Below are 26635 nucleotides of genomic sequence, written 5' to 3' on the forward strand. Positions count from 1 at the left end.
TTTTAGCCTGGGGGGGTTCCCGCTGCGCCCCAGCGCGCCGGGAGAGGCGGCCTCCGCGCCCTGGTCTCACGTCACTTCCGCCCGGCCAGGCCGCCCGGGCCGCCAGCGAGCTTGAAGCGACTTCCTCTTTTCTTTCCCTTCTTCCTCTCCCTGGCTCCGCCTCCCGGAAGCTTTGCTCAGTCTTCCCTGCGGGTCAGGGGTGAAAAGCCGCCCTGCTGCTTTGGTCTTGGTGAGCAACTGCCGCGCGTTCTGCTTCTGGGCAGCGCGAGTTAAAAGAACCCAGGTTAGATCAATGCCTCGGGCGCGACGGGGCTGTCCGGGCCTTCGGGAACTTACCCTCTCCGGTTCTGGGGCCCCCATCTCCCGAGCCTGCAGCTAGCTGTGCTGAAGCTGGAGTCCATGGCTTCTGGAGAGTCAGGTTGCGGCCCTTGCCGGGTTTCTGTCTCCTCTCTTTCCAGGCGAGGTCCTATTCATGCTGTTGACGCCGATACCTCTCTCCTGGAGCTTGAATCGGAAGCAGAGTAGTCTTTGTCGTCTCCGTGGTAGCAGGGTTCCTTCCTGAAGTCGCCAGAGTGCTTTAGCATCCATTTCTCCTCCTTTGAGCTCCGAAACCCTGGGAGACAGGTAGGGCAGACGAAAAATACATTCGCCTTCATTGTGCAGAGGAGCAAAGTGAAGCTCTTGGCAAATTCTTTCAGGGCGACACGGCTCTGTAAGCGTTAGAACTGGGATTTGCACCCACATCTAATTTACCGAGGCTTGCACAAAATAGTTGGGAGAACATGTGGAAATAGGGGAGACACTATAAACGTTAAAAGGACAGCTGGTGTTTTAGAATACTTAGTTTATATCCAGCGTTGTGCTAAGGTCTTTCTATAATTATATCATCCAAATCCTATAATAAACATATAAGTATATACTGTAGTTACTACTTATCTAGGCTTTGAGATGATAATTGGCATGTCCTGTATTAGTGTTCCCAGATCTCTTTCAATTCAGTGATTGTTCCAACACCGTAGAATGAACATCCCTTATAATCAAGCTGTCCTTTCCTGATTCTAGCTTTTCAGGAAGGGAAAAGTCCTGAAAGATACTCTCGGTCTCTTCATTCTTTGTTCAGTGCCTTATTTCTTATCGGCATCCTATTTAGAAAGTTGTAGTCATGTAAATCTTGCCTTAATGCTTACTCCACGTTTTAGTTTTTTCCTTTCCAATCAGAATTTGGGGAGGGTTGTGCTTCTTGTAAAATTAATGGATCCAGATTAAAGGGTTGGCCAGAAAAATTACTGTCTTTAGGTGGTCTCTCTTTATTATTCTCTTTGCATGTTTTATTTCAGTTTCTCCCTTATTTTCTCTCAGGAAAAACAGCTATCATCTTATGCCAAGATGTCAGGAATTGGAAATAAAAGAGCAGCGGGAGAGCCAGGCACATCCATGCCTCCGGAGAAGAAGACAGCTGTCGAAGATGCAGGGACCACAGTGGAAACAATTAAGTTAGGGGGTGTCTCTTCAACGGTATGAGGAAATAATGATTTGAAAATGTACTTTTCTTCTGTCCTTTGCACCCTGCCTGAGAGTAAAAATTTGTGAAAGTCTTCCGGAGTAAGGGGAAGCCATTTGACAAATGAAGGGAAATAAAATAGGCCAAGAGTAGGTGAAGTGATGTGGTTGGAGGAGAGGGAGAGTGACATTTAATCTTTGTTTTCATTGGGTGCTTATATTCTTTTGAGAGTCTGGTGCCTGATACAGCATTAACTATAAGTATTTGGTAGTGGGAAGATGGACATTTATTTTTTCATTGACTGAAAAATTTCAGTGTCAGATTCTAAGAGACAGTGTAGCAAAATCGTTCAAAGCGTGCGGTGAAGAGTGACAGTCTGAGATGAGACTGCTTTGAATTGACTCTCAGCTGTACCACTTTCTGGCTTCATGGCCTGTGTTTTCTTTTTTGTGTCTCTATTTTCTTACTTGTAAAATATAATTAAAATATCCTCCACATTAGGTTTTTTGAGGATAAAATAAAAGCCCCTGTTAAGAGCTAAAACTTCACCTTTAGCATCGTAATTATTCGATAAAAATGAGCTATTAATAGTTCCTATTGGGCCAGATAAGATAATGGTGACTAAAATAGATATTATCCTTGCTTTTATGGATTTTGGGGGTATTATGCACCAAAAGATTGTAGTAATGTTATGTATTCACTAAGTGTCAGAAGCCTACAGGTTTTGCTCCAGATCAAGATTCTGCTTTTTTGGAACTCTGCTTTGGGAATATGATGTTAAAACACTTTACGTTTTTATAGCTTACAAAACCACATCTGTTACTTGTTTTTGAGGCTTAGGTTTAGGGAGGTTGATTTTTTTTTTTTTTTTTTCAGAGTTACAATAGTAAGAATAAATTACGGATAAAGTATCATTTCTGAGGTTGTCCAGGGTTCTAGTACTCCATACTGCTGCCAGGAGGTGATTTTTGTCTTAACAGTGCTCTTATATCACGCACTTCAAAGGCATTTATTCACTTAGTAAATACATATTTGTTGAACATATATTATTTGGGCCGCTGTGCTTTATACTAAGGGAAGCCCCTAGACTTCAGGTTGTAGGGTGGCACCAACAAGGGCATGGACTGTATGTGGGGTGGGACGTGTGCTTTTCATAGGGATAAGCACGTGCTTGGTGAGAAGCACATAGCCCAGTTTAGACTTTATCCAGAAGGCCTGTGAGGAGCCATTGGACCGACTTAGTTAAGTAGGGGAGTAACATGCTCTGGTTTATGTTTTGAGAATAGAGTTATAAGCAGGAGTGTGGTTAGTAGAATCGTTCCCTCTTTGTTACTACTACCTTTCCCCCTTTACTTCCCCCCTCCAAAGGTGGGGATCTCAGACGTGTATCTACTAATGGCTATCCCATTTGGTTGAAGGTAACTTTTGAAGGCATTTAACTCCCATACATTTCGAGATTGTTAAAATGAGCCAAATGAGATTGTGGGACAGAAAAACTAAGAGACTGCACAGTCTGTTTGAAGTTGGAACACTGGCACTGTGAATGGAGCTGTCCACCACAACTATGCTGAAATCTGCAATGCTGATGGGACGTGACACAAAAGTGTTTGCCACAGGAGGCTTTTGCAGTAATCCTAATGAGGGGTTGGTGGACTACTGCGGAGGTAACATTGATAAAGTTTGCTCATGGACTGACTGAAATGTGAGAAATAGGGAGCATCATCCTAGGAGTTTGGAAAGAATGGAGTTTTTCCTTACTGAGCTAGGGAGGTATGGAGCAGGATTTCGGGAGACATGGAGTGTTAGTAATGAGTTTGGTTTGGTTTTGGACATGTAAGTTTGATAAATTAATAAATAATGAGATATCACTGCCAAAGCTGTACATTTGGGAATGATCATATCATAGCTGGATTTAAATTCAAAAGACTAGAGACTCTCCCTTGAGGAATAAGCACAGATAAAAAGAGGTCTGAGGACAGACGTGTAATTGTAACATTTTCATGTCAAGGAGATGAGAAGAACCCAATTAAAGATTCAGAAAAGAGGGACAAATCAGGTCGGGGGACAGCAAGACAGAATGGGGTCTAAGTAACCAAATGAAGAAAGTGGTTCAAGGAGGCTGCTGATAGGTGGAGTAAAGGGAGGATGTGTTGTTACCCTTAGTGATAGAGAGTTCTTTGGAGACTCCACATATGTTGTTAAAGTAGTGGGCATGGAGAGCTGATTGTCGTGAGGTTAAGAGAATACAGGAGAAAAGGAATTAGGGAAGAGAGAAACTATGCTTTAGAGGTGTACTGGAAAACAGAACAAAGAAAATGGAGCATTGGCCAGGGGGAAATGTGGGGCCAAAGGATTGTTTTTGTTTGCTTTTTAAGGTAGGAGATATTTGCTGCATGTTTATCTGTTGATTGAAATGATTTGATAAAGGATAAAACTGATGATATAGTGAAGAGGAGGCAGTTCCTGTGGTAGGTGAGGGGAATGCAGTGTAATGCACAACTGGGGAATTGGCCTTAACTAGGAGTAGAGACAGTTTATAACAACAAGAAGGAAGGAGTTAGGTAGGTCAGTAGCTGTGGTTGTGGGAGGTGGGTGTGAGTATTCTACTCTGATTGCTTCTATTATTTTTTTTTTTTTCCCAGTGAAAGCAGCAGACTCATCTGAAAGTGAGGATGGGGGAGGAAGTTTTGGAGGTTTGCAGAGGTGGTGTGAGGAGAAGGTGTGAGGTTGTCATCTAGAAGAGAGAATGGGCAAGAAAGATGTAGGGTTGCTGGGCAGCTCTTTGGGCCCACTTGAATTTGTGAGCATAAGTTTAAAGTGAAACCAATCAGTATGATGTTTTATTTTTTTCCCTTTGCATTTAGCTGCGTGAGTCTAGGCTTGAAGTAGGTGGAGGGTTCAGTGTCACCAGGATTGGGTTTTTACGAAACGAGTATGATGAAGGAGCAAGGGAGGAGAAGAAAATATATAAAGAGAAGTGATTATAGTGATGGATCATGGCATTTACGTTCAGTTCAGGAAGTGAGAAGAGTGAAGGATAGGGACAAGTAGGGCAGGTGGCTTGTGGATGCTGGAGAGGTTGAAGAATTGTTGCAGAATGACCTGAAAAAATAGTGGTCATTGTGGAGAATGGGCTGTTTGAAACTTATGGAGGACAGGTAGGTACAGCAAAGACTAATTATGGGAGTTGGCAGCTGAGGGAGGTAAAGGACAAGATCGTTGGTGGAGAGGAGGTCAATGCCTTGATGATCCAAGATTCAAGAAAGATTATCTCCATAGGAATTGATACCATTAAGAATTATGACAGGAATAGTATTGGAGAGAGTGGTAGTAACCTAGGTTCTAAGTGCTAAATCCTTGAGAAATGAGGGAAGATACTGGGGAATTTATAGATGAGTTCCGCAAAGCAGGATGACAGATGGTATAGACTAAATGTGTGAGCTTTAAAACAAGGAGGTTTTAGAGAGGAAGGTGGGTTAATGGGTGTGGAAAAAGGAGGGCCCTCATCTGCCAAGGGCTTCCAGGGGTGTTGTAGGGAAGCAGCTGGCACCGAAGAAGCCTGCAGGGAAATAGTATTTTCATGCAGGTTTCAGTTAGGGCAAGAAGGGAAGGCAGTGTTCAGAGAAGAGTTTGAGCGTTAGTACTGGTAAACTGGTACAGTGGGAAACTGTTGACCACCCTGGCATTATCAGGAGTGTTTTACCCAAAGTGGAAGACAGAAAATAAAAGTCAAATAAGCAATTGGTGCTCTGTGAAACAATTCTTACTTTAAAATACTCATTTCATTAATTCCTGGTTTAGTAAGAATGTAAGGCTTTCCGCATGCTGGTTCATTGCCTGTGATTTTCTTTCCCCAGCTTGTCCTGGGGAAGGAGCTATTGAGAGGGGTGTGAAGTGAGGGTTTTGCAGAACCAGGAGAGGAGGAGATCTGAGCACGAGTGAGGTTTTAGGAATCTGTGCATAGGTTGATGAATTGTGTGAATGGTCAACGAGATGGGGGATTGAAGAGCTTCTATCTGATGGCTTCTATTTTCTCATTAAAATAGGAAGCAAAGCCATCTGCTTAGTGTGATGTAAAAGAGGTCAGGGCTTGGTAGAGTTTGATATTGCCTTAATGGACAGTGGGAGATAGCTCATTAATTAAAGAAATATTTCTGGACAAATTATAAAGTCTTTTCAGGTTAGGAATTCATTTTGTAAAGGCTCCTCTTTCCCTGGTTTAATGAACTTACCTGGAAGTCTCAGCAAACTGGTGATAGGAACAGAATAGTCAGACATCTGAGTTAGTTCAGACTGGGATTTGTTCACAGGGGAGAGGAAAAGGATTAAGGGCAGAGAATTGAGGAGGCTCATAGGCAGGTGTTTGGAGGAATGTCATGTAGTGTATGGTCAAGATAAGGAAGGAAGTGGAGACAGAGAGGACTGAAAGGGACAGGAGAGAATTCAAAGTTCTGGAGACCTAAGCAGGTGAAGGGTAAAGACATGAGGGGTCTGGAAAGATGTGTTTTTTTCATTCAGGGAGTGGGAAGTTGGCATTTAAGATTAAGGTATGGCACAGTTCCACATAATGACAAGAGTCTAAGATGTGGCTTTTGAAATGCACGAAAACACAATGGAGAAAATAATCACTGGAGTTAAGGAATTCAAAATACTAACAGCCTAGATGCTTGAGGATTAGATGATTTGTGTAGAAATATATTGAAGTAACTAAATATATTGTCAGGGACTGGGACAGAGAAAGAGCCAGGTGTCCAAGTCTTGAATGAATGCAGTGCTTAGGAGATGGGTGACAGTGTCAATTGGACTAGAGGGTGTCTAGCTGCATGCTAGAGCCTCCGAATGCCGTTACTTTGTGAATATACTTGTGAACAGAGCACTGAGATGGGTGTGGTTGAGGGTCTAGTACATTTGTTTGTGTCATCCTCACATCATCATGCACCCGGTCCTTTATCTCTTCTGCTTCTACTTCATTGTTGTAAGTTTTTCTTTTTAGATTCATTGAAGATAACTAACAAACTAATGTGATCGTGTTGAGTTTATCAACTTACTTGTCTGATTGCTTTGTTGAGACTAATACGATTGTTTTCCTGGGGCAGGAGGAACTAGACATTCGAACACTGCAGACGAAAAATCGCAAGCTGGCAGAAATGCTGGATCAGCGGCAGGCCATTGAAGACGAGCTCCGCGAGCACATTGAAAAACTGGAGCGACGGCAGGCCACCGATGACGCCTCACTCTTGATTGTCAACCGGTACTGGAGTCAGGTGGCTAACTTGTTTATTTGCTTGGATTTTTATTTAGGCATTTTAGTTCTCCATCTTACTCTCATTTCCAAAGTTGTATCCTTTTGTTTTTTTTTATAATTCTACCCTTTCCAGTTTGATGAAAACATCCGTATCATCCTTAAGCGTTATGATCTGGAACAGGGTTTGGGAGACCTGCTAACAGAAAGGAAAGCCCTGGTTGTGCCTGAACCAGAACCGGACTCAGACAGTAATCAGGAACGCAAAGATGACCGAGAGAGAGGTGAGTATTTGAGTTGCGTTCTGTTTCTGCATGTCTCTGGGTTTTCTAAGTAGAGCTTTGCTTTGAGGCTCTCCATTTGAGGTGGGAAAAGGGATTTTGTTATTTCCAGTTTTATAATTTTCGGGGGGCTTCTTTTTTCCCCCTGTGTCCTCAGGGGAAGGGCAAGAGCCAGCTTTCTCTTTCCTTGCTACTTTGGCCAGCAGTTCCAGTGAAGAGATGGAGTCTCAGCTGCAGGAGCGTGTGGAGTCTTCCCGCCGAGCCGTATCCCAGATTGTGACCGTCTATGATAAGTTGCAAGAGAAAGTGGAGCTCTTATCCCGGAAGTTAAATAGTGGAGGTGAGGCAAGAACCTGAAGGCTGGGAGTAGCGGGAGAGGAGTGAGAACTCCGTCTTTGCATTCAGGCTTATAGTGTATTTTTAGTTAAATTTCTTGGAATCCTCATCTTTAACATTACTGGGAATGTCATTACTATGTGGCATATTAGTAGTTTACTAATGCTTCACGTTTTTTTAAAATTATTTTTTATTAAATCATAACTTTGTACATTGATGCATTTATGGGGTTTAGGGTACTGCTTTGATATACAATGGGAAATGCTTACATTGAACTAAGTAACACATCCATCACAATTATCCTCATTTCTAAATAGTTTTGAAATGTATCATTGTAATGCTTCACATTGTGAGCCACATGGCAGTCCTTTAATAAGCTAAGGAAAGATTTTATCAGCTTTATTCTGACATAGTCTATAAATTAGACACTTTTGTAAATAGCAGAATTAATTTTATTATTTAAGAAATAGCTCTGATTTTTGGATAATTATATGGTATATACAGACTATTGATTTATTAGTGATAATAAAAATTTTAAATATTAACAGTTATGTTATTTAAAAACTTTTCTGTTAGCTATTGAATTTTGACTTGTAAGTATCCATTTTTAATTATGTTTTTGTTTTTCTATTATTGCTAATGTTTTTAGAAAGAATTGGTTTAGGTTTTAGAGTTATCAGATGATCTCTATGTTTAGAAGGATAAAGGAGAAAATAGTCTATGTATGGTAAAGTATCTGTATGAAACAAAATTATTGGGAGTAATTATGCTGTTACTCAGTGTTAATGCAGAAAATTATTATGCTACAGTATTTGTAGCTAGGTTATGTCTTTAGTCATTTGTGGCATAAATCTCTTGCTCAAATGCAAGTTAAATGCCTTTATTCACATTTTTAATAATAATCATGGTCTAGTTGGAATATCTTAATTTCCTAGATTATCATTAAGATGTTTAACCTTTCATTTCTGAAAGAAATAAGTTGAATGTATGAGAGGCTGAACCATTGGGTAAGCAAACAAGACTTACATTATTCTATAATTTTAGTTTTATGGATAATTAAGTTAAACTGTCAACAAAATAAGCTGCAGGCATGTAGAAGCTTTGTGAAAACTTGGTGGACAAGGGTTTCTTTTGCTTTTCCACTAGTGTGTGTGCATTTCTATATTTTATTGTTAGGAAAATAGACAACTTGTTTTAAAATGTGCAAATCCAAAATACGTAAAAGTAGACTACTATTCTCATCTCACTTCTCAAAGGAAACCCTTGTAAGGACGTGTTCCGTGTCCTCCTGGACTTCTGAATTCCTGTTATGTCTACTTGAGTGTTCCCAGCTCACCTGAGCCTCTTGGTGCAGTGCCGGGCTCACTCTGTTTCTTCAGTTTCTGGAATTGTATCTGGTATCTAATGGATTAGTCAATGGGAAATAAATGAATTAATTGTGTTCTGTATATATGCATGTATTTAATTCTCTTTTGACTCTAGTTAAATAGTGAGAGATAGTTTTACTTTTTAGTAGTCTGGATAATATGCCATATGTGGGGGCATTAGTATTAGTGTTAAACATGATTTTAGAAATAATATCAAGTGAAATAATGGCAATATTAAAAAGGAAGTAAAATAGTACTTTAAAATTATTCTTTTTTGATGGCATTCATGTTAGGGTCAAGTTTATGCTCAGACATAAAAACATTTATTATGATTTACAAGCAGCTAAGCTATTATTTGTAACACAAAAGGCAACTGTCACTGATAAGCTGAGCTTTCTAAGAGATAAAGATACGTGTCAATTATAACTTGTTTGGAAGTTCATTCACCGCTCTCCCCCCATGTTGGTTTGGTCCTTGATTCAGTGGCTTTGTATAGGCTTGTTTATTAATTTATTAAATATTTATTGTGTGTTTATTATATTCTGGGTCTTGTCCTCAGTGCTTAGGTGGGAGTACTAAAATTCAGTCTCTTATTTTTAATTCAGGTTAGAAATGAGAATCACCTTAGGAGTTTTCTGAGTGTACTCTCTTTCTGGCTCTGTCCATGGGAGATTCTTACTCAGTAAGTGTGGGATAGGTCTTTTTTAGAAAAGCTCCACAAGTGATTCTGATGGGCCATTCTAGATTCAAAACCCTGAAACCACCACATAACCAGCCTATTCTGTATTATCTGCAGAGTGATGCTGAGAGGTGTTAGAAAGGAGCATAGTTTCTCTAAAGGATGATCTCGATCCCGGGACTGTGTGGTTTCCCTTAGTAACATTTGGATTGGAGCTGTAGTATGTATGACTCTAACTTACTTACCTGATGTAAGTTCTTTAGACTTACCTACCTAATTTATAAATTATGGTGTTCATTTTGATTTTTGAGTTTCAGGAGGGCCCCTAGCATATTGTTTCAGAATATGATAAATGAGTCTATGCTCTGTTTTGTTCATGATTTTATGGGGGTTTATTTAAAGATGGAAATTCTGCTCCCTTTCCACCTTCTCTCTCCCTACAGAGACGTGTTTCATATTGGTGTTATGAGTAGGAATGTGTGATAGCCTTATGAAATAGAATTATATTGCTATTAGGTCTCACACTGATTAGAAATACCACTGTTTTGTCTTCAATTCTAAAATGTAATTTTTGAGGGGATTGTACCTTTTATAAGTAAAGTTATAGAGCCCTTATTTATTTTCTCACAGCATTTTGGCCTTACAGAAAGGGATAGAAGTTTGGTGTTCTGAGCTGCAAGTTGACTAATTTCCTTAAGCTAGTCACCTGAACTCTGGGTACTTTATCTGTCACATGAGATAATTAAGACCAGCCTACTTCTTCTTCTTTTTTTTTCTTAATACAACTATCTTGTGTATAAAAAACCCAGCCTACTTCTTGAAGTTCTGAGGAAGATGGAAGTGGGGTAGTAAGTTAAAGCTTTGGTAGGATAAAAAGTATTAACATTTAATACTATGGGCTCTGTGCCTGTAGCACAGCAGTTACAGTGCCAGCCACCTGCACCGAGGCTAGTGAGTTTGAACCCAGCCTGGGCCAGCTAAGCAACAATGACAACTACAACAAAAAAATAGCCAGGCATTGTGGCGGGCACCTATAGTCCCAGCTACTTGGGAGGCAGAGGCAAGAGAATCGTTTAAGCCCAAGAGTTGGAGGTTGCTGTGAGGTGTGACGCCATGGCACTCTATCGAGGGTGACATAGTGAGACCCTGTCTCCAAAAAAAAAAAAAAGAAAGAAAGAAAAACAGCATTTAATACCATGGATACTAAATTAAATACAGTCCTTCTTCTGCAGATAATCTGATAGTAGAGGAAGCAGTACAGGAGCTGAATTCCTTCCTTGCACAAGAGAACATGCGGCTGCAGGAATTGACAGACCTCCTTCAGGAGAAGCATCGCACCATGTCTCAGGAGGTACTTCACCAAGAAAGGAGAGGTGGCTTTTTCTCAGGCCGCTGGCAGACATTGTCTCAGAATTCCAAACCCACATTTAAAGGTTCTCTTATTTCCCTTGTAGAAGGCCTATTTTTATACTGAAGAGCATGCGTACCAGCCTAAGGTGGCCAGCTCTGGGAGATCAGAAGTGAGGGAGGAAGACAATAATTCAATATTTTTCCTTGACTACACCTATTTAAATAGACATTTTAGGATCTTAGTCTTTAGGAAGAAATGCCATCGTAGAGGATTTTGCAAACTACAACAAAACTCCAAACTTCTAAGTGATGGGTTCCCTAAGTATAAAAGATCCTGTACAGTCTTACTGAGGAATGGCTCGGTAAAAATTCAACAGAGAATGACAGAGTGGGAACTACTGCATTGATGATGTCCTGGGAACTTGAGAAATGTGGATTTTCTGGGTAAACTTGAGTACAAAAAGTGCCATCATCAAACCATGCCAAGATTTAAGCATTTATTTACACCAAGTAATCAAGATAAAGTCATGACAGGCCTTAATAAGACTGTTTCCATCCTCCTGCTTATCATTTTGGTTACGTTCAAAGGATATTCTACTGAAATTTGATGTACTGTAATTTGTCCATCGACTTCTCATGCTGATAAGTAATTTAATAGTCACCTTTTACTTAGTGCCTAGCACTTAAACACTTTATGAACATTGTCTCTCTTGGTAAAATAATCCCACTTAACTGCTAAGGAAACAAATTCAAAGAGCTTAGTGACATAGCTTGAAAGTAACTGAGCCGTGTTTTCTTTTTTGTAGATTTCTGCTTTTGTTTTTGTTTTCTAAAAACCATAGAGAGAGAGAGATGAGCTGTGTTTTGAATGTAGGCCGGTTTAACCTCAAAGCTCATTTTCCTTATGTGTGGTTGTTTCCTAAAATCTAGTGTTAAGGTTCATGCTAGGCTGGTTGCATGAAAATTATCTGGGGAGTTAATTACTTAATATGGATTCTCATGGACCTTCAAAGGGGTAAGAATAGAGCAGCACTTATGAACAAATTGGAATGTTGTAAGAAGAATGACCTTCTTCATGTTTTAAAATATAAACTAGGTGCTACCAGCATGGTCTTTTCTAGCCCTTTCTTAAATCTCAGATAGCATAAATTGCTAACCTGGAGGGCACATTTTTTGCTCAACTGGCTTGGTATGTAAAATGACTCTTATGTTAGGCTGGCTGTGATGGCTCACGCCTGTTATCCTAGGAGGCTGAGGCGCATGGATTGCTTGAACTTACAGGTTTGAAACCAGCCTGAGCAAGAGCGAGACCTCATCTCTAAAAATACCTGGCTGTTGTGGTGGGCACCTGCAGTCCCAGCTACTTGAGAAACCGAGGCAAGAGAATCACTTGAGCCCAAGAGTTGGAGGTTGCTGTGAGCTGTGAGGCCATGGCACTCTATGGAGGGTGACAAAGTGAGCCTCTGTCTCAAAAACAAAAACAACTACAACAAAAAACCAAAAAGACTGTTATGGCCACTGTTGGTGCTGTTTGCCGGGAGCTCACATTAGTTGTCCCCTGGAATGCCTGCAGTGTGCCTCCCCAGCATGGCAGTTTCAGAGAGTTGGACTTTTTTCGTGGTGCCTAACTTCTTCCAATGAGGATCCCGAGAACATCAGGCAGAACATGTGTGGCCTTTTTGACATACCTTTGAAATTACGTAGTGCCATTTCTACTGGGTCACTAAGAAGTTACATAGTGCAGTTTCCATGGGGTCACTAAAGTTGACCTAGTTTCAAGAGGAACAGATATGACAAAGAAACTGACAAAGGCTGTACTTGTTGACCTGAGGCTCATTAAACCAACACGAAGGGTACATACTGTATAGGTTAACGGGAACATGTTAACTGTATGCTAATTAAAATACTAAATAGTGTTAGCTAGTGTACAGCTCCTAAATAAACAGTGAACAACAAAAGGTTTTGTCTTTATAGTTTGTGATTCTAGATGACTCTGGGGTCAGCTTGAAAAAGAGAATGGAAATTTTCCTTTTTCTATCTGGATTTTGTAGGAATGTGGAAAGAGGTTAAAGATAGCTGTTTTTTTAAAAAAAAAATTTTACATTCTAAAATATTTATCTGATCAAATGATATTATCTTTTCTCTTAAAAAATACACATTTTTGATAGGTTTATGGTGTTGTCTAGGAAAATAGTGGTTTTCATAGGTAGAAAAATTACTGTTTCTTAGTCTTTTCTTTGCATGAAGACTTCTTACAGACTTTAGACTTAACTATTTTCATAATTAAACAGCCTCAGAATTGTCAAAAGAATCTGTAATTTCATTTTTATACTCACGTGTTGAGAAGAGGGTGAAGCCTCTTCTATTTCAATCTTTTCTGTAATCATATAAGCAAGGGTGAATGTTACGTGACTTGGACCTTAAACTACTGATATGAATCATTCCTTTTCTAACTTGGTCGTTTTTGCTGTATTTTTCTGAATGCCTGTATTTGGGATGTAGTTCTCCAAGTTGCAGAGTAAAGTGGAGACAGCTGAGTCACGAGTATCTGTCCTGGAGTCCATGATTGATGATCTGCAGTGGGATATTGATAAAATTCGGAAGAGGGAACAGCGACTTAACCGACACTTAGCTGAAGTCCTAGAACGGGTCAGTGCTGTTTTGTACTTTGGAGGCTAGAATCATGTTTAGAAGTCTCCTCAGAAAGGAGCAACTTGGGAAGTGGCGCTTGGAAAAGAAATTGATCCTTTGAAAGTACGTTGGTTATAAATCTTAGGCTCTAACTAAAACATTTTTATTTTCTCTGTAGGTGAATTCAAAAGGTTATAAGGTGTATGGAGCAGGGAGCAGTCTCTATGGTGGCACCATCACTATCAACGCCAGGAAGGTAAAAGTAGTGACTCTGGTTGTGTTTTTGGACTTGACGTCAGGGCTTGTGCCTAGGTACTGGGAATGGTGTTCACAGGTGGCAAAGGGGGGTATCGCTGGAAGAGTGAATCGGTGAAGGTGGGAAGTTTAGAAATGGGATGATTGAAGAACTCTTTCTTAACTCTCATTTTGTATTTGCCTGCTTCTATCCAGTTTGAGGAAATGAATGCAGAGCTTGAGGAGAACAAAGAATTGGCTCAGAATCGTCTCTGTGAGCTGGAGAAACTTCGGCAAGACTTTGAGGAAGTCACTACACAAAATGAAAAGCTGAAGGTAAAAGCTTTACCACATCTCCAGAGGGTGGTAAAGTCAGACTTACTGATCAACTGTCACGTGCACTTGTGAACCGATGTTATTAATGAGGGCAAAGAAAAGTGCAGGCCAAATTCAACCTCCGTTCATGGTAATATAACTCAGTAAGTTAGGTGTAGAAGAAATATGTGTCAACATAAGTAGAGGCCATATATGACAAGCCTGTGGCTAACATTTATTTGGTGGTGAAAACGTGAAAGTGTTTCCCTTTAAGATCAAAAAGAAGTCAAGGATGTCCACTCTTAGTGCATCAATTCAAGAGAGAGTGCTGGAAGTCCCAGCCGGACCAGTTAGGCCAGGATGAGAAATAAAAAGCCCTCTAAATTGGAATGAAAGAAGTAAAGTTGTCAGATGACACAGTCTTGGATGTAGAAAAACTTCACCAAAAAACTGTTAACAACTATAAACAAATTCGGTAAAGTAAGATACAAAGTCCATGTACAAAAATCAGTTGTATTTCTGTACAATAACAGTAAACTACATAGAAAAGGAAGTAAGGAAACAATCTCACAAACATTATCAAAAACATAAAATACTCAGGAATAATTTAATGGGTGTAAGATCTGTCTAGTGAATGGATAAAAAAATGTGATGTGTGTATATGTATATATGTATATTAATGAAATACTATATAACCTTAAAAAGTAGGAAACCCTGTCATTTGCAACAACAGGGATATTTTTAGAGGACATGCTAAGTGTCCTTAGCTGAGAGCAGAAAGACAACTATATGATCTGATTTATATGTGTGATGTGAAAAAGTCAAACTCACAGATGCAGTGAGTAGGATAAATTGTAGTTACCAGGGGGAGGGAAGTGGGGAGATGTGAGTCAAAGAGTATAAAGTTTCAGTTACGCAGGATGGAGTTTTGGGGACCTGATGTGTAGCATGGTGACGATGGTTGATAATAGTGTATTGTGTACTTGAAATATGCTAAGGAAGTAGATCTTTTTTTTTTCCCCCTTAGTCATTTTTTTTTTTTAATCATAGCTGTGTACATTCATGTAATCATGGGGTACAGTGTGGTGTTTTCATATACAAGTAGATCTTAAATGTTCTTGCCACACAGAAAAGGCTATTACTGAGGTGATACATATGTTGATTAGCTGAACTGTAGTAATCATTTCACAGTATATATGTATATTAAAACATCATGTTATATACCTTAAATAATGTACAGTTTTAATTTGTCGATGATACCTTAATAAAGCTGGATGGAGAGAAAAATGTAAGTTTTGGTGATAGATCTACTTATTTACTTTTATGTTTACTTATTATCTGTACGCTGCCTTGTTTTGAAAAGGATTTAAAGTAACCTACCAAGAGTAAGTGCTGTGCTCTGACTTAGGAGTTGTTGAGGATAATGAGGAATAGGGTAAGCTTGAGTGAGGGTCCAAGATGGATTAAGAAGTGGGCTTGTCTACAGGGTTGTGCAGGGCCCTGCATGTACTGTGGCAAGGTGGACCACTCATGTGTCAGTAATTGCTACAGGTCCACAGATTCGGCTGTGTGGGTTCTTGCTGCCAAAACACAGAAAGAAACACAATCAATGATCCTATTGGTTTTTAAACCTATCCAGAATAATTTTCCCCTCACATCCTTAGAGGAAGCAAAGGGATTCCGGAAGACTCTCTCACCCTTCTTTCAATCACAGCCAACTTTATTTTATAATTTTATCTCTTACTAGGTAAATAGATAAGAATAAAGGTGTTTGAACAGAAAAGTAAAAAAATAACCCAAGTTAAATCACATAAAGTGTTTGAACAATTAAAGCAAACGGTAGCTTAGAAGCATGACTAATTTTGATAGTCTGCCACAAATGTTTTTCTCTGTGACTGTTAATAAAGAGAACAGGTTAGTTGCTGGGGTTTTCAACTATATTTAAAAATAATCATCTGACACATTTTCACAAGGCTCTTCAGTGAGAATTATTATTATCCAAATAATTCTGAGGAGGAAGAATACAGCATATCCAGCTACTACTTCTTCGGTGGTCTAATTTTAGTTGGGGTAGGCTTTACATCACTAGAGGAATGGGTAGATGGGCTTCATAATCTTCAGAAAGATAGTTTGAATTGTGCAGGACATCAGGGAGTTCAGAATTTTATTTCTTACCTAGCATCTAGGGGATAGATACTAAATTCTGCTTCTGACTTTTCTTATCTTTGGGCACTCCTCAGGTGGAATTGCGGAGTGCAGTGGAGGAAGTGGTTAAGGAAACTCCAGAATATCGCTGCATGCAATCACAGTTCTCCGTCCTGTACAACGAGAGCCTACAGTTGAAAGCACACTTGGATGAGGCTCGGACCCTGCTTCACGGCACCAGGGGAACCCATCAACGCCAGGTCGAGCTCATTGAGGTAACAGCCTTGTCTTGTCTTCTGTATATGAGCTTTTCTGCTACAAATTTCACAGTTTTACATGCAAGTAATCTCTCATTCATTCAGCAAATATTTCTAGAGTGGCTGTGGGTCTTTATTCTGCTAGATGGCAGGCACAACACAGATGAGACAACAGAATTCCTGCTCTGTGGATCCAATAGTGTCCAGTAGTGGGAGAATAGCATCCGTTAGAATGCAGTATGGGACAGAAGCAGCTTATCCGAAAGGTGTGGTGATAGAGAGACCATCTGACATGGCTGTGGAAACTTCCTGATTCCACTTAAGAAAGTAACGTATGACTCTTAAAGATAAATATAAGTTTATGGGTTGTTAAAAGTAGGAGAAGAGCATTTCCAGCAGTGAGAACAGAAAGTATAAAAATGTAAGAGAACGTGACAGATAGTTTAGCATGGCTGGAGTTTATGTGTATAAGGGAAAATAGTGGGTAGAAGCTATGTCACTACTTACGTGCCATTGTATGCTACAGTGGCACCTGTAGATGATTTTATTTTAAACGTAGAAACTTTTATTCCTCTATTAACTTCTGTATCTTCCATAGTCCCTAAGGTGGTGTTTATGGTAGGTGACCTTTTAACTTATGCCTGACAAGTGAGGTGGATACCACTTTATAGGTATTTATATGCTGTGTTATGGTTTAGTTTTCCAACTAAATTGTAATATTTTCAGAATCAGGGAACATTTCCTTTATTTCTTTTGTATCCTGTCCATTTCTAATTCAGTATTTTGTAGGTATCTGGTGTTAAGTATTGATTGAACTGGAAATTTTCTGAGTAACCTGTTCTTTTCTTGACATTTTCTTTTTCTCAGATCTTGCAGATAAAATTTAGGAGATAGATTAATGAAATATGCCATTTCCGTATTTTGGTAAAGATTTTAGATTGATTCCTTTTTCTGTGTGTAGCGAGATGAAGTCAGTCTTCATAAGAAGCTGAGGACCGAAGTTATCCAGCTGGAAGATACACTGGCCCAAGTCCGCAAGGAGTATGAAATGCTGAGGATAGAGTTTGAGCAGACACTCGCTGCCAATGAACAAGCAGGTAGAATTACTCATTCCACACTGCAGTTGATGCCTTCCTCGGAAGACACAAGGCAGGCCTCAGGATTTGTTAATGCTGACTTGAACTCAGAAGTCCCAGGGTGCCTGAAATCCTATAATCCATTTGGGTTCACAGCCTAGATGTTTGCCTTTTAACCCAAGTTGACCATTTTTGTTTTCATCTTTGAGAAGGATTCTTCCTTTTGGTAGATCTCCCTGTTTCTCTGAGGCCCTTTCTCTCCTCGTGCCTTTGCCCTGTCAGTTCCTCCTAACATTGCCCTTGCTGTATTTCAGGCCCCATAAACCGGGAGATGCGCCACCTCATCAGCAGCCTCCAGAATCACAATCACCAGCTGAAAGGGGAGGTCCTAAGGTATAAGCGGAAATTGAGAGAAGCCCAGTCTGACCTGAACAAGGTAACCAGGAGGAGTGAAATAAGTATTATTTGCTCTTAAGGTTACACAGCTACTTTGAAAGAGGTAAGCAGTGTGGTTACCATAAGTGATGTGCACCTTTCTTTTCTTTGTCTTTATTCTTCCAGACACGTCTGCGTAGTGGCAGTGCCCTCCTGCAGTCTCAGTCTAGTACCGAGGACTCGAAGGACGAGCCTGCAGAGCTAAAGCAAGACTCTGAGGACTTACCTGCCCAGTCCTCAGCATCAAAGGCATCTCAGGAGGATGCCAATGAAATGAAGTCCAAGCGGGATGAAGAAGAACGGGAGCGAGAAAGGAGGGAGAAAGAGAGGGAGCGAGAAAGAGAACGGGAGAAGGAAAAGGAGAGAGAGAGAGAGAAGCAGAAACTGAAAGAGTCAGAAAAAGAGAGAGATTCTGCTAAGGACAAAGAGAAAGGCAAACATGATGATGGAAGGAAAAAGGAAGCAGAAATTATCAAACAGCTGAAGATTGAACTCAAGTAAGCACGATATCAGGACTCAGTGTTCTTGACTCAGAAGCTAAAGTTAGGACACCATGCGTGAGATCTTTGGCTGATCATTGTCATAGTTTAGGCTGTACTACTAATGTGGTTTCAACTCTTGATCCAGTATATAGGCAAAATGGCCTGCATGGCTGTTAGGTACCTTGGTTTGATATTTTAGTTATTAGTAAATCCCATGATTATAGACTTACTTTTCATGAATCCAAATTAAAGGAAGAGATGTCATGATTAAAGTAACACTCCTGAGGATTATTGGAGATTAACTACTGATCTTTATTGGATTTGGGTAGATTGCTGGCATTATTGCTGAAATTACACTAAATGGAACATATATGGATCAGTGTGTCTTGAGCAGTTTTTGATCTATTTGTCCAACAGTTAACTAGTTAGTGCTAGGTCTTTTAAGAGATTTTTTAGATTTATTCCCACAGGCAGTGAAACAGTTAAGCAGACCTTTAACCTAGCGAGACACTATCTTTGTCATAACCTCACATGTTGCCCCTTCTGCATAACCAGTAGCTTCTACAATAGAACTGGTTACTACTTCTTTTTTTTTGAGACAGAGTCTCAAGCTGTCACCCTGGTAGAAGACTCTTGGGTTTAAGTGATTATCTTGCCTCAGCCTCCCAAGTAGCTGGGACTACAGGCACCCACCCCAATGCCTGGCTATATATTTTTTGTTGTTATTGCAGATATTGTTGTTTTAGCAGGCCCAGGCCAGATTTGAATCTGCCAGCCTTGGTGTATGTGGCCGGCACCCTACCCACTGAGCTACAGGTGCCGCCAGAACTGGTTACTTCTTGATCCCCATTTTTTTATAGCTGCCTCTTTGTTGTTTAGATTTGATGGACTGTTGTGCTCAGAATGCTTAAAATATGCTCTGGTATATAAAAATGTAGTTAAGAGGTTTAATAATTTAGTAAGAGATGAAGTTTTAGTCTTTAGCTGATGGTTAGTCATTATGCTGTCACACAGTGTGGCATCAGAAACATCTGATTTCCATAATCATTTAAATACATTCCTGGACACCATCCCAGATCTACTGAATTTGAGTTTTTAAGGGTGGGGATCATAAAAATTTGCCCAAGTAATAGGCTGATGTCTACCTGGTTAGAGAACTTTGTTTGAAGGGGGAAGTGATTCATTTATACAGCTAACTTTTCTGTGCATTCTAAACACATCCAAAAGTCTCTTGATAGTTTGTAAAATTTTGTCTGATAGGTGTGATATAAAATATAAAAAACTTTTAAAATATCCTGCTCCCAAATTCCCTTACTCTGATGCCCTTTCTTTTCTTGTTCTATTGTTCCCCTCCCTCGACTACGGCTGTCACAGGAAGGCACAAGAGAGCCAAAAGGAGATGAAACTGTTACTAGACATGTACCGCTCTGCCCCAAAGGAACAGAGAGACAAAGTGCAGCTGATGGCGGCCGAGAAGAAGTCTAAGGCAGAGGTATCTAGTCTGCTGTTGCCTGTCCTCTGGTTAAAATCTGCATATGTGGGATTTTAACTGTAACATTTTCTGCTCTTCTAAAGACCATCTAAAGTAGATATTTTAGGATTCTCCGCAAAGTGGTAAGATTACACCAGAATTACTTGAATTAGGAGTAGGGTCACAAATATTTCATTCCCTGCTTTACCTGTGTGAATCATTGCTTATAGTGATTTGCTTATTATTTTTGGGAGAAATTTTGTAAACTCTTAAAATTTGGGGAACTACATAAAATGCACATGCTCCCTCCTTACAAATGTTGTCATAGAAGCATGTAATGTTGGCGTGGAATGGTGTTAAAACAGTGTTGTAATTTGACATATTTATTTTGTTCCATAATCCTGTAAAGGCTCTTTTGTTGTGATGGGCCCTCTGTCTATCCACAGTGTGAACTGATTTTTGAAAATGTGTTACCACTTATTCTTTGTTTTTGTGTAATGCTTTTCCTCCTATAGTTGGACGATCTAAGGCAAAGACTCAAGGATCTTGAAGATAAGGAGAAGAAAGAGAACAAGAAAATGGCTGATGAAGATGCCTTGCGGAAGATCCGGGCAGTAGAGGAGCAGATAGAGTACCTGCAGAAGAAGCTGGCCATGGCCAAGCAGGTGGATTTCTTTATTTAGTTGACTTTTAAAGTAAATGTTACCTCATGAGTAAGTTGCTGCCAGTGAAGTTTGCTCTTTCTAATCTTTGTTTGTTAATATTTTTTTCGCTTATATGGGCTTTTGTTTGTTTTTACATTGAAGTCTTCTTCCATTATTTTGTTTTACATATTTGTGAGGCAGGAAATTTACTTATATTTCCAAATGGATAGTCCATTGTTCAATAATTGTTACATTGTTTGTTGAGGATCTGTCCTTTGTATACTTGGAATCAAGGGATACATTGAATATAAAATAAAAAAAGATTATTTTATATACATTATGATTTCAAATATATGACACTAATAAAACCATTTATAAATAAATGTAACATTCATAATTATATATATTCATATATATGCATGTGTTTATATATTTTATATTTATAAGTATGTGTAAAATTTGTTCTGTTTTCATTTGGTCCTAGACAAACTAGTTTTAAAATACATATGGAAAAGTAAATAAGAGTGACAAGGAAAATTGAAAAAGGACAGCACTGGAATCTCTTCCAGAGTTAAAACATAAAGTTTCAGTAGGTAAAATAGCTCGGGACTACTAAACAGACCATCAGAACTGAACAGAAACTCCAGAAATAGACCACAGTACACGTAGGTATTTAATATGGTAAAGACAGAGTTTTCAATTAGTGTGGAAAAGGATGGTTGTGGTGAGATAAAAATTTAAAAATGAGGCTCGATGCTTGTAGCTCAGCAGCCAGCCACATACACCAGAGCTGGTGGGTTCGAATCCAGCCTGGGCCTGCCAAACAACAACAAACTACAACCAAAAAATAGCTGGGTATTGTGGCGGGTGCTTATAGTCTCAGCTACTTGGGAGGCTGAAGCAAGAGAATTGCTTAAGCCCAAGAGTTTGAGGTTGCTGTGAGCTTTGATGCCACGGCACTCTACACAGGGCGACAGCTTGAGACGCTCTCAAAAAACAAATTTAAAAATGATATTAGATAAAAAGTTGGATCCGTACTTGAACACTCTACAGTTGGATGATTCCCAAATGGTTCATAGATACAATATTCAAAAAATGACACCATGAAAAATCTAGAAGAAAAAATTTGGAGTGGAGATCTTTCTAATTATTTAATAAAAGGCTATAAAACATGAAAGAAAGATAATTTTGAGTTATTAAAAAAAGATAAAATTCCTACATGGCAAAAATAAAACAACAACAACAACAAATACTGTTAGCAAAGCCAAATGTTTAAATGCCAAAAAGGCAAAAGTATTTTCCACTGTTAGTCACAAAGGGGCTTATCTTTCTAATACAGAAATCTCTTAAAATATGGTAGGGAAAAAAATCCCAACAGCCCAGTAGAAGAATAGGCAAAAGATATGAGTAGTTCACATGCAAGAATACAAATGGCTCTGAAACATTTAAAAAGATGCCCAGTCTCATTTATAAGGTAGTCGTAAATTAAAGCTGTTGTTAGGTACTATTCATTGTCTGTCAGACCGTTACAACACTTTGGATGTTTGCAAGTGCTGGAAAATCTGTAGATTAAATTCAGAATTTTAATTGTGGGAAAGTAATGTAAGGAGATGTGAGATATTATGGTAGAGGTTCTCCTAAGTAGCTGCTGCCTGATCAGTTTGCCCAGGTTAAGGTATGGAGGATAATGTCTTTGACTACAGATGAACTAATGAGTATCAGATCAACAACTGGTGCCAGTGACCGCAGGTAACAGGGCTTCTTCTGTACTTTTAGGACTACCTTAGTAACAAAAGTAAGCTTCTTAAAACTTAGTCTCTGTCACTAAGTTAATTTATGTCTAAATGAACAGTGGGAAGTTTGGTTTCCTGTGCTCATTCTCTGGACTTAGAAGGCTGCTCTCAGATGAAGTCTCTTCCTCTTTGTTTTAGGAGGAAGAAGCTCTGCTCTCTGAGATGGACGTCACCGGCCAGGCCTTTGAAGACATGCAGGAACAAAACATCCGCTTGATGCAGCAGCTGCGGGAGAAAGATGATGCAAATTTCAAGCTCATGTCAGAGCGTATCAAGTCCAATCAGATCCATAAGTTGCTTAAAGAAGAGAAGGAGGAGCTGGCAGACCAGGTTTTGACTCTAAAGACTCAGGTAATTAGGATGAATAGAGCTTTCAATTCTCTTGACGAAAGCTGCTCTCTGAAGGTACATGGACAAGGATGATTATTGTGGCATTTTTTTTCTTCTTATGATAGGAAAAAAACTGTCCATCATTGGGGTACTGATAATTAAATTATACATCCCTACAATTATATATCCCCACAAAGAGTATGATGTAGCTGTTAAAACAAATATGGATCAGCTCATATGTAAAAATGTCTAAAAATTAGTGATTTGTTTTATTATCCTTTTTGTGTTAAAATGTTTGTGCTTGTGCTGTGTATTTTTAAAAATTCTGGAAAGCTGCGTGAGAAACTTTTAAGAATGGTTACCTCTGGATATTGGGATGAGTTGTGGGTTAGGAAGTGGGTGTGTGTGGTTTTACTTTTTACTCTTTGATGTTGCTGGCTTCTTCCCTGTTCACTATTTCAAGAAAAAGACTGCTTTAGAACCTCCAGCTGTTGTGAAAGAGATACACTTGGACTTTTGTTTGAGCCGCAGTTTATGCGTTCTAGTGTGAATGGCCAGGTTTTAAGCAATTAGTATGGGCAGAGAAGAAACATATTGGTAACTGGAATTTCCCCTATTTTTGATGCTTTGGAGAAGAATCTTTTCAGTGATTTCTTAGATTCTTTTTGAATCTTCAGCAATATTTTATGTTGCAAGTGAAGCTTTCACCTTTTATAATCTTGAGGTATGTTGAAAGGTTCAAGGTTAAAGTCAGTCATAGTTTGAGATTCCTAACATTATATTTTGTGAGACCATGGTTTAACAGAGAATAGTCAGGGGTTTTATTTTTTTGATTGTTTGGTATTTTCTTTTGGTTGGTTGGTTTTTTGCCTTTCAGTTTTTGTTTAAAAAGTCTGATTTTCTACTTCAAAGGTTGATGCCCAGTTACAGGTGGTGAGGAAACTGGAAGAGAAGGAGCATCTGTTACAGAGCAACATCGGCACAGGGGAGAAAGAGCTGGGCCTTCGCACCCAGGCCTTGGAGATGAGTAAACGCAAGGTATGACCGATGGCGGCCAAAGAATGCTAGCACTGCTGAGAAAGCATTGGCTCACTTGATCCCTTGAACTCGGGTTAATATTTTGCCTCACTTGAAATAAAGGGTAATGAGATGATACTTGTACACCCTACGTAGGCAATGGAGGCAGCCCAGCTTGCAGATGAGCTCAAAGCACAGCTGGAGTTGGCCCAGAAGAAACTCCATGATTTTCAGGAGGAGATTGTGGAGAACAGTGTCACCAAAGAAAAGGACATGTTCAATTTCAAACGCGCCCAGGTAAGAGCATTGTCTTTTCTTTACATTTCACCTTTAGATGTGTTCTGAGATCTGAAGTGACCCACAGGATGAAAGAGTCATTGCTCTAATGTTTGTCATCACCTACTGTCCATTTTGTCATAGGAAAACATCCTGAAAACTAAATGTTCATCATTAAGTTCCTGGTAACTAATGCACCCTTCAGGCTTCCTACAAACAGGAGTGTAGCTGCTAAAACAAATGTGGTTCCGCTAATATGTAAAAATTCCCTGAGGGAAGAGATCAAGTCTGTTTTCTTCACTGCCATATCCCCAAAGCTTGTTCTGGTGCTTAGCACTTAGTAGGCATGAAATAAATATATATTCAATGAATGAATTAGTGAATTTTTAAAGAAGTTGCAGTACAGCAACGTTCTCCTACAATTTCTCTCTTGTCATGTCAGCTGTTTCTCATGTTGCCTTTCTGTCCTTACTATACATCTGTAAATTGTTTTAAACCAGTCTTCTTTCAGCCTAAAACTAGTTACCATAAAATAAAGTGGCCTAGCCTCTAAACTCTTAGACTGTCTGTTCATAGGACTGAATTGGCAATATTTACATTGGATTCTAATTTGGGGATATGATCACAGTTGCCTTTTGAAACAAAAGAAAATATCTTGCCATTTGTAATCCTCTACATTTCTAAAAAGGTAATTGGTTGTGAAAGGACAGAATGTCTTTCCACGATAGAAAGTTTAAGTTGGAGCAGTTATTTTTCTCCCAGACGGCAGGTTTGGGGAAGCGTGTCTAACGGGTCTGCTATCCTACCACAGGAGGACATCTCTAGACTTCGAAGGAAGCTGGAGACCACTAAGAAACCAGACAATGTACCCAAATGTGATGAGATTCTGATGGAGGAAATTAAGGATTACAAGGTTAGAAAAACCACCTCCCTGATTTCTTTACGCTTTTGTCAAGGCTGCAGGTGGCCTGCTGACGCACTGGAGAATAAATACTGAGCATCTTTACATGCCAGTAACCAGAGAATGGTTTATTTTGGAGGTGGTGGAAAGTGGTACTTTTTTCTTGGTGTCTTGTGGTTTTTCTTGTTGTTTGTTTGCTTTTATGTTAGAGCCCTTTGGACCCTGAATCTTGTTAGACTCTCTGACTTTTCTTTTTAGGCACGCCTGACCTGTCCATGCTGTAACATGCGTAAAAAGGATGCCGTGCTCACCAAGTGTTTTCATGTTTTCTGCTTTGAATGTGTGAAGACACGCTATGACACCCGCCAGCGCAAATGTCCCAAGTGCAACGCTGCTTTTGGTGCCAATGATTTTCATCGCATCTACATTGGTTGAACCCAGTTAAGAGAAGAACAGTAGGTGGCTAGACGCGCACTTACTCCTTAACCACCAAGCCTCTACCTCCTCTCTCCTTGCGACACCTCCAGGACAGTTTTCCTGTCAGCTGCCCTTCCTCCACAGACTTTCCCGCCCAGGCCCTCGTCCTCCGCAGCAGCGGGATAACATTAGTGGAGAGGGCTGCTGAATGCAAGCCTGGGGCTTTAGAATGAATTAGAAACAAACAGCTCTTATGTGACTTCCCCACCAGCTTTGCTCATTTCCTGCCTTTAGACTTTTCAACATTTTCTTTTTCTGGCCCACAGTACCCGCTCCTCCTGAAGAAGTCAGGATGGTATTTGTGACATGGAGAAGGGAACAGAGTGGAAACATGACTATTTGGGGAGAGTGACCTTTTAGAAATAAGCTATCCATTGGACACAGTCTTTTCTTGATTCAGATTATAAACTTTTTGTAAACTTGGATTATAAAATGGTATAATTGTGCCACTCTTTCCTGGATGGTTTGAAGCCCTAATGAAATTATGTCCAGGATGATTCAAAACATTTTCTATTTACTGGCAGAGTAACTTGGTAAGATCAGCTGGCTTCCTTGTTAAAGTTATTTAAATTTTGAATGTTCTACTTAAAGTCTTTAAAATTTCTTGATTCCAGAATAATTTCAAATAATATGCATGCAGAGCCTCTTTTGTCTATTAATGAAATGAAGATTGGAGAGATTGGGGAACAGGCCTGAGGTGGTAAAGAGGTCTTATGGGTACTTTGGGAACTGGATACAGAGATGCCTTAGTGACTTATGAATTATTCTTATCTTCTTTCCACAGGGGTTTTTGTAATCCCTATTTCCAGGAGATTGTCTGTGATATTTCTGTAGGACTTTATATTCTACAAGCTTCAATTAAAGCAGGATTCATTGTGCTTTTGTGTTCATGATTTTTCTTCAAAACTTTTGTTTTTGCTATTACTAGTTGACTGCATATCTGCTGCTCTAGAATCAAATTCTCATGAACAGAAATAATTAGCTCAGATTAAGAGGATGGCTGTGTTAAAAGTAGCTAGTTCTTTGATTAATTGTGGCACCTTTGTCCTGCTTGTTATATTGAGTCTGTTCCGAGGAAGAATTATACCTAAAAGATGATGACTTAGAATTTGTGGATAAGTGGTTAAAAAAATAAAAAGATGATTTATTTGATTATGTAATTCTTTTCCATCATTTGCTATGGGGGGTGAAGGGGAAGACGTTGTGATTTTTTTTTTTTTTAGGGAATATAATGCTGCTTGATGCTGTAGTTTGAGGGTTCTTGCATTATGTTTATAGTAACCAGCAAACCAGAAGATTTCTATATCTGGCGAAGGGTTGAGTAAAGTGGATCTTTCTTAATCATTACCTGTCGTAGAAGACGGGTAAGGACAAATTCCATGTCATTTTATGGTC

At 39.5% G+C, this 26635-nt stretch overlaps 1 protein-coding gene across 1 annotated transcript; it reads left to right on the forward strand.

Annotated features, from left to right (window-relative positions):
* The first annotated feature begins 208 nt into the window (after positions 1-208).
* RNF20 (ring finger protein 20) lies at positions 209-26119 on the forward strand. Its single transcript, XM_003785184.3, has 21 exons — positions 209-283; positions 459-624; positions 1360-1515; positions 6598-6765; positions 6880-7027; positions 7182-7364; positions 10639-10757; positions 13259-13405; positions 13566-13643; positions 13838-13957; positions 16177-16356; positions 17300-17435; positions 17729-17850; positions 17976-18346; positions 19706-19823; positions 20318-20467; positions 22378-22590; positions 23482-23607; positions 23743-23883; positions 24674-24775; positions 25022-26119. Exons 3-21 carry the CDS (start codon positions 1387-1389, stop codon positions 25196-25198), a joined length of 2928 nt encoding a protein of 975 aa, XP_003785232.1. The 5' UTR covers positions 209-283; positions 459-624; positions 1360-1386; the 3' UTR covers positions 25199-26119.
* Positions 26120-26635: the final 516 nt, after the last annotated feature.

The sequence above is a fragment of the Otolemur garnettii genome, unplaced genomic scaffold (assembly GCF_000181295.1).
Source record: "Otolemur garnettii isolate 467f Iridium unplaced genomic scaffold, OtoGar3 scaffold00014, whole genome shotgun sequence".
NCBI classification, from domain to species: domain Eukaryota; kingdom Metazoa; phylum Chordata; class Mammalia; order Primates; family Galagidae; genus Otolemur; species Otolemur garnettii.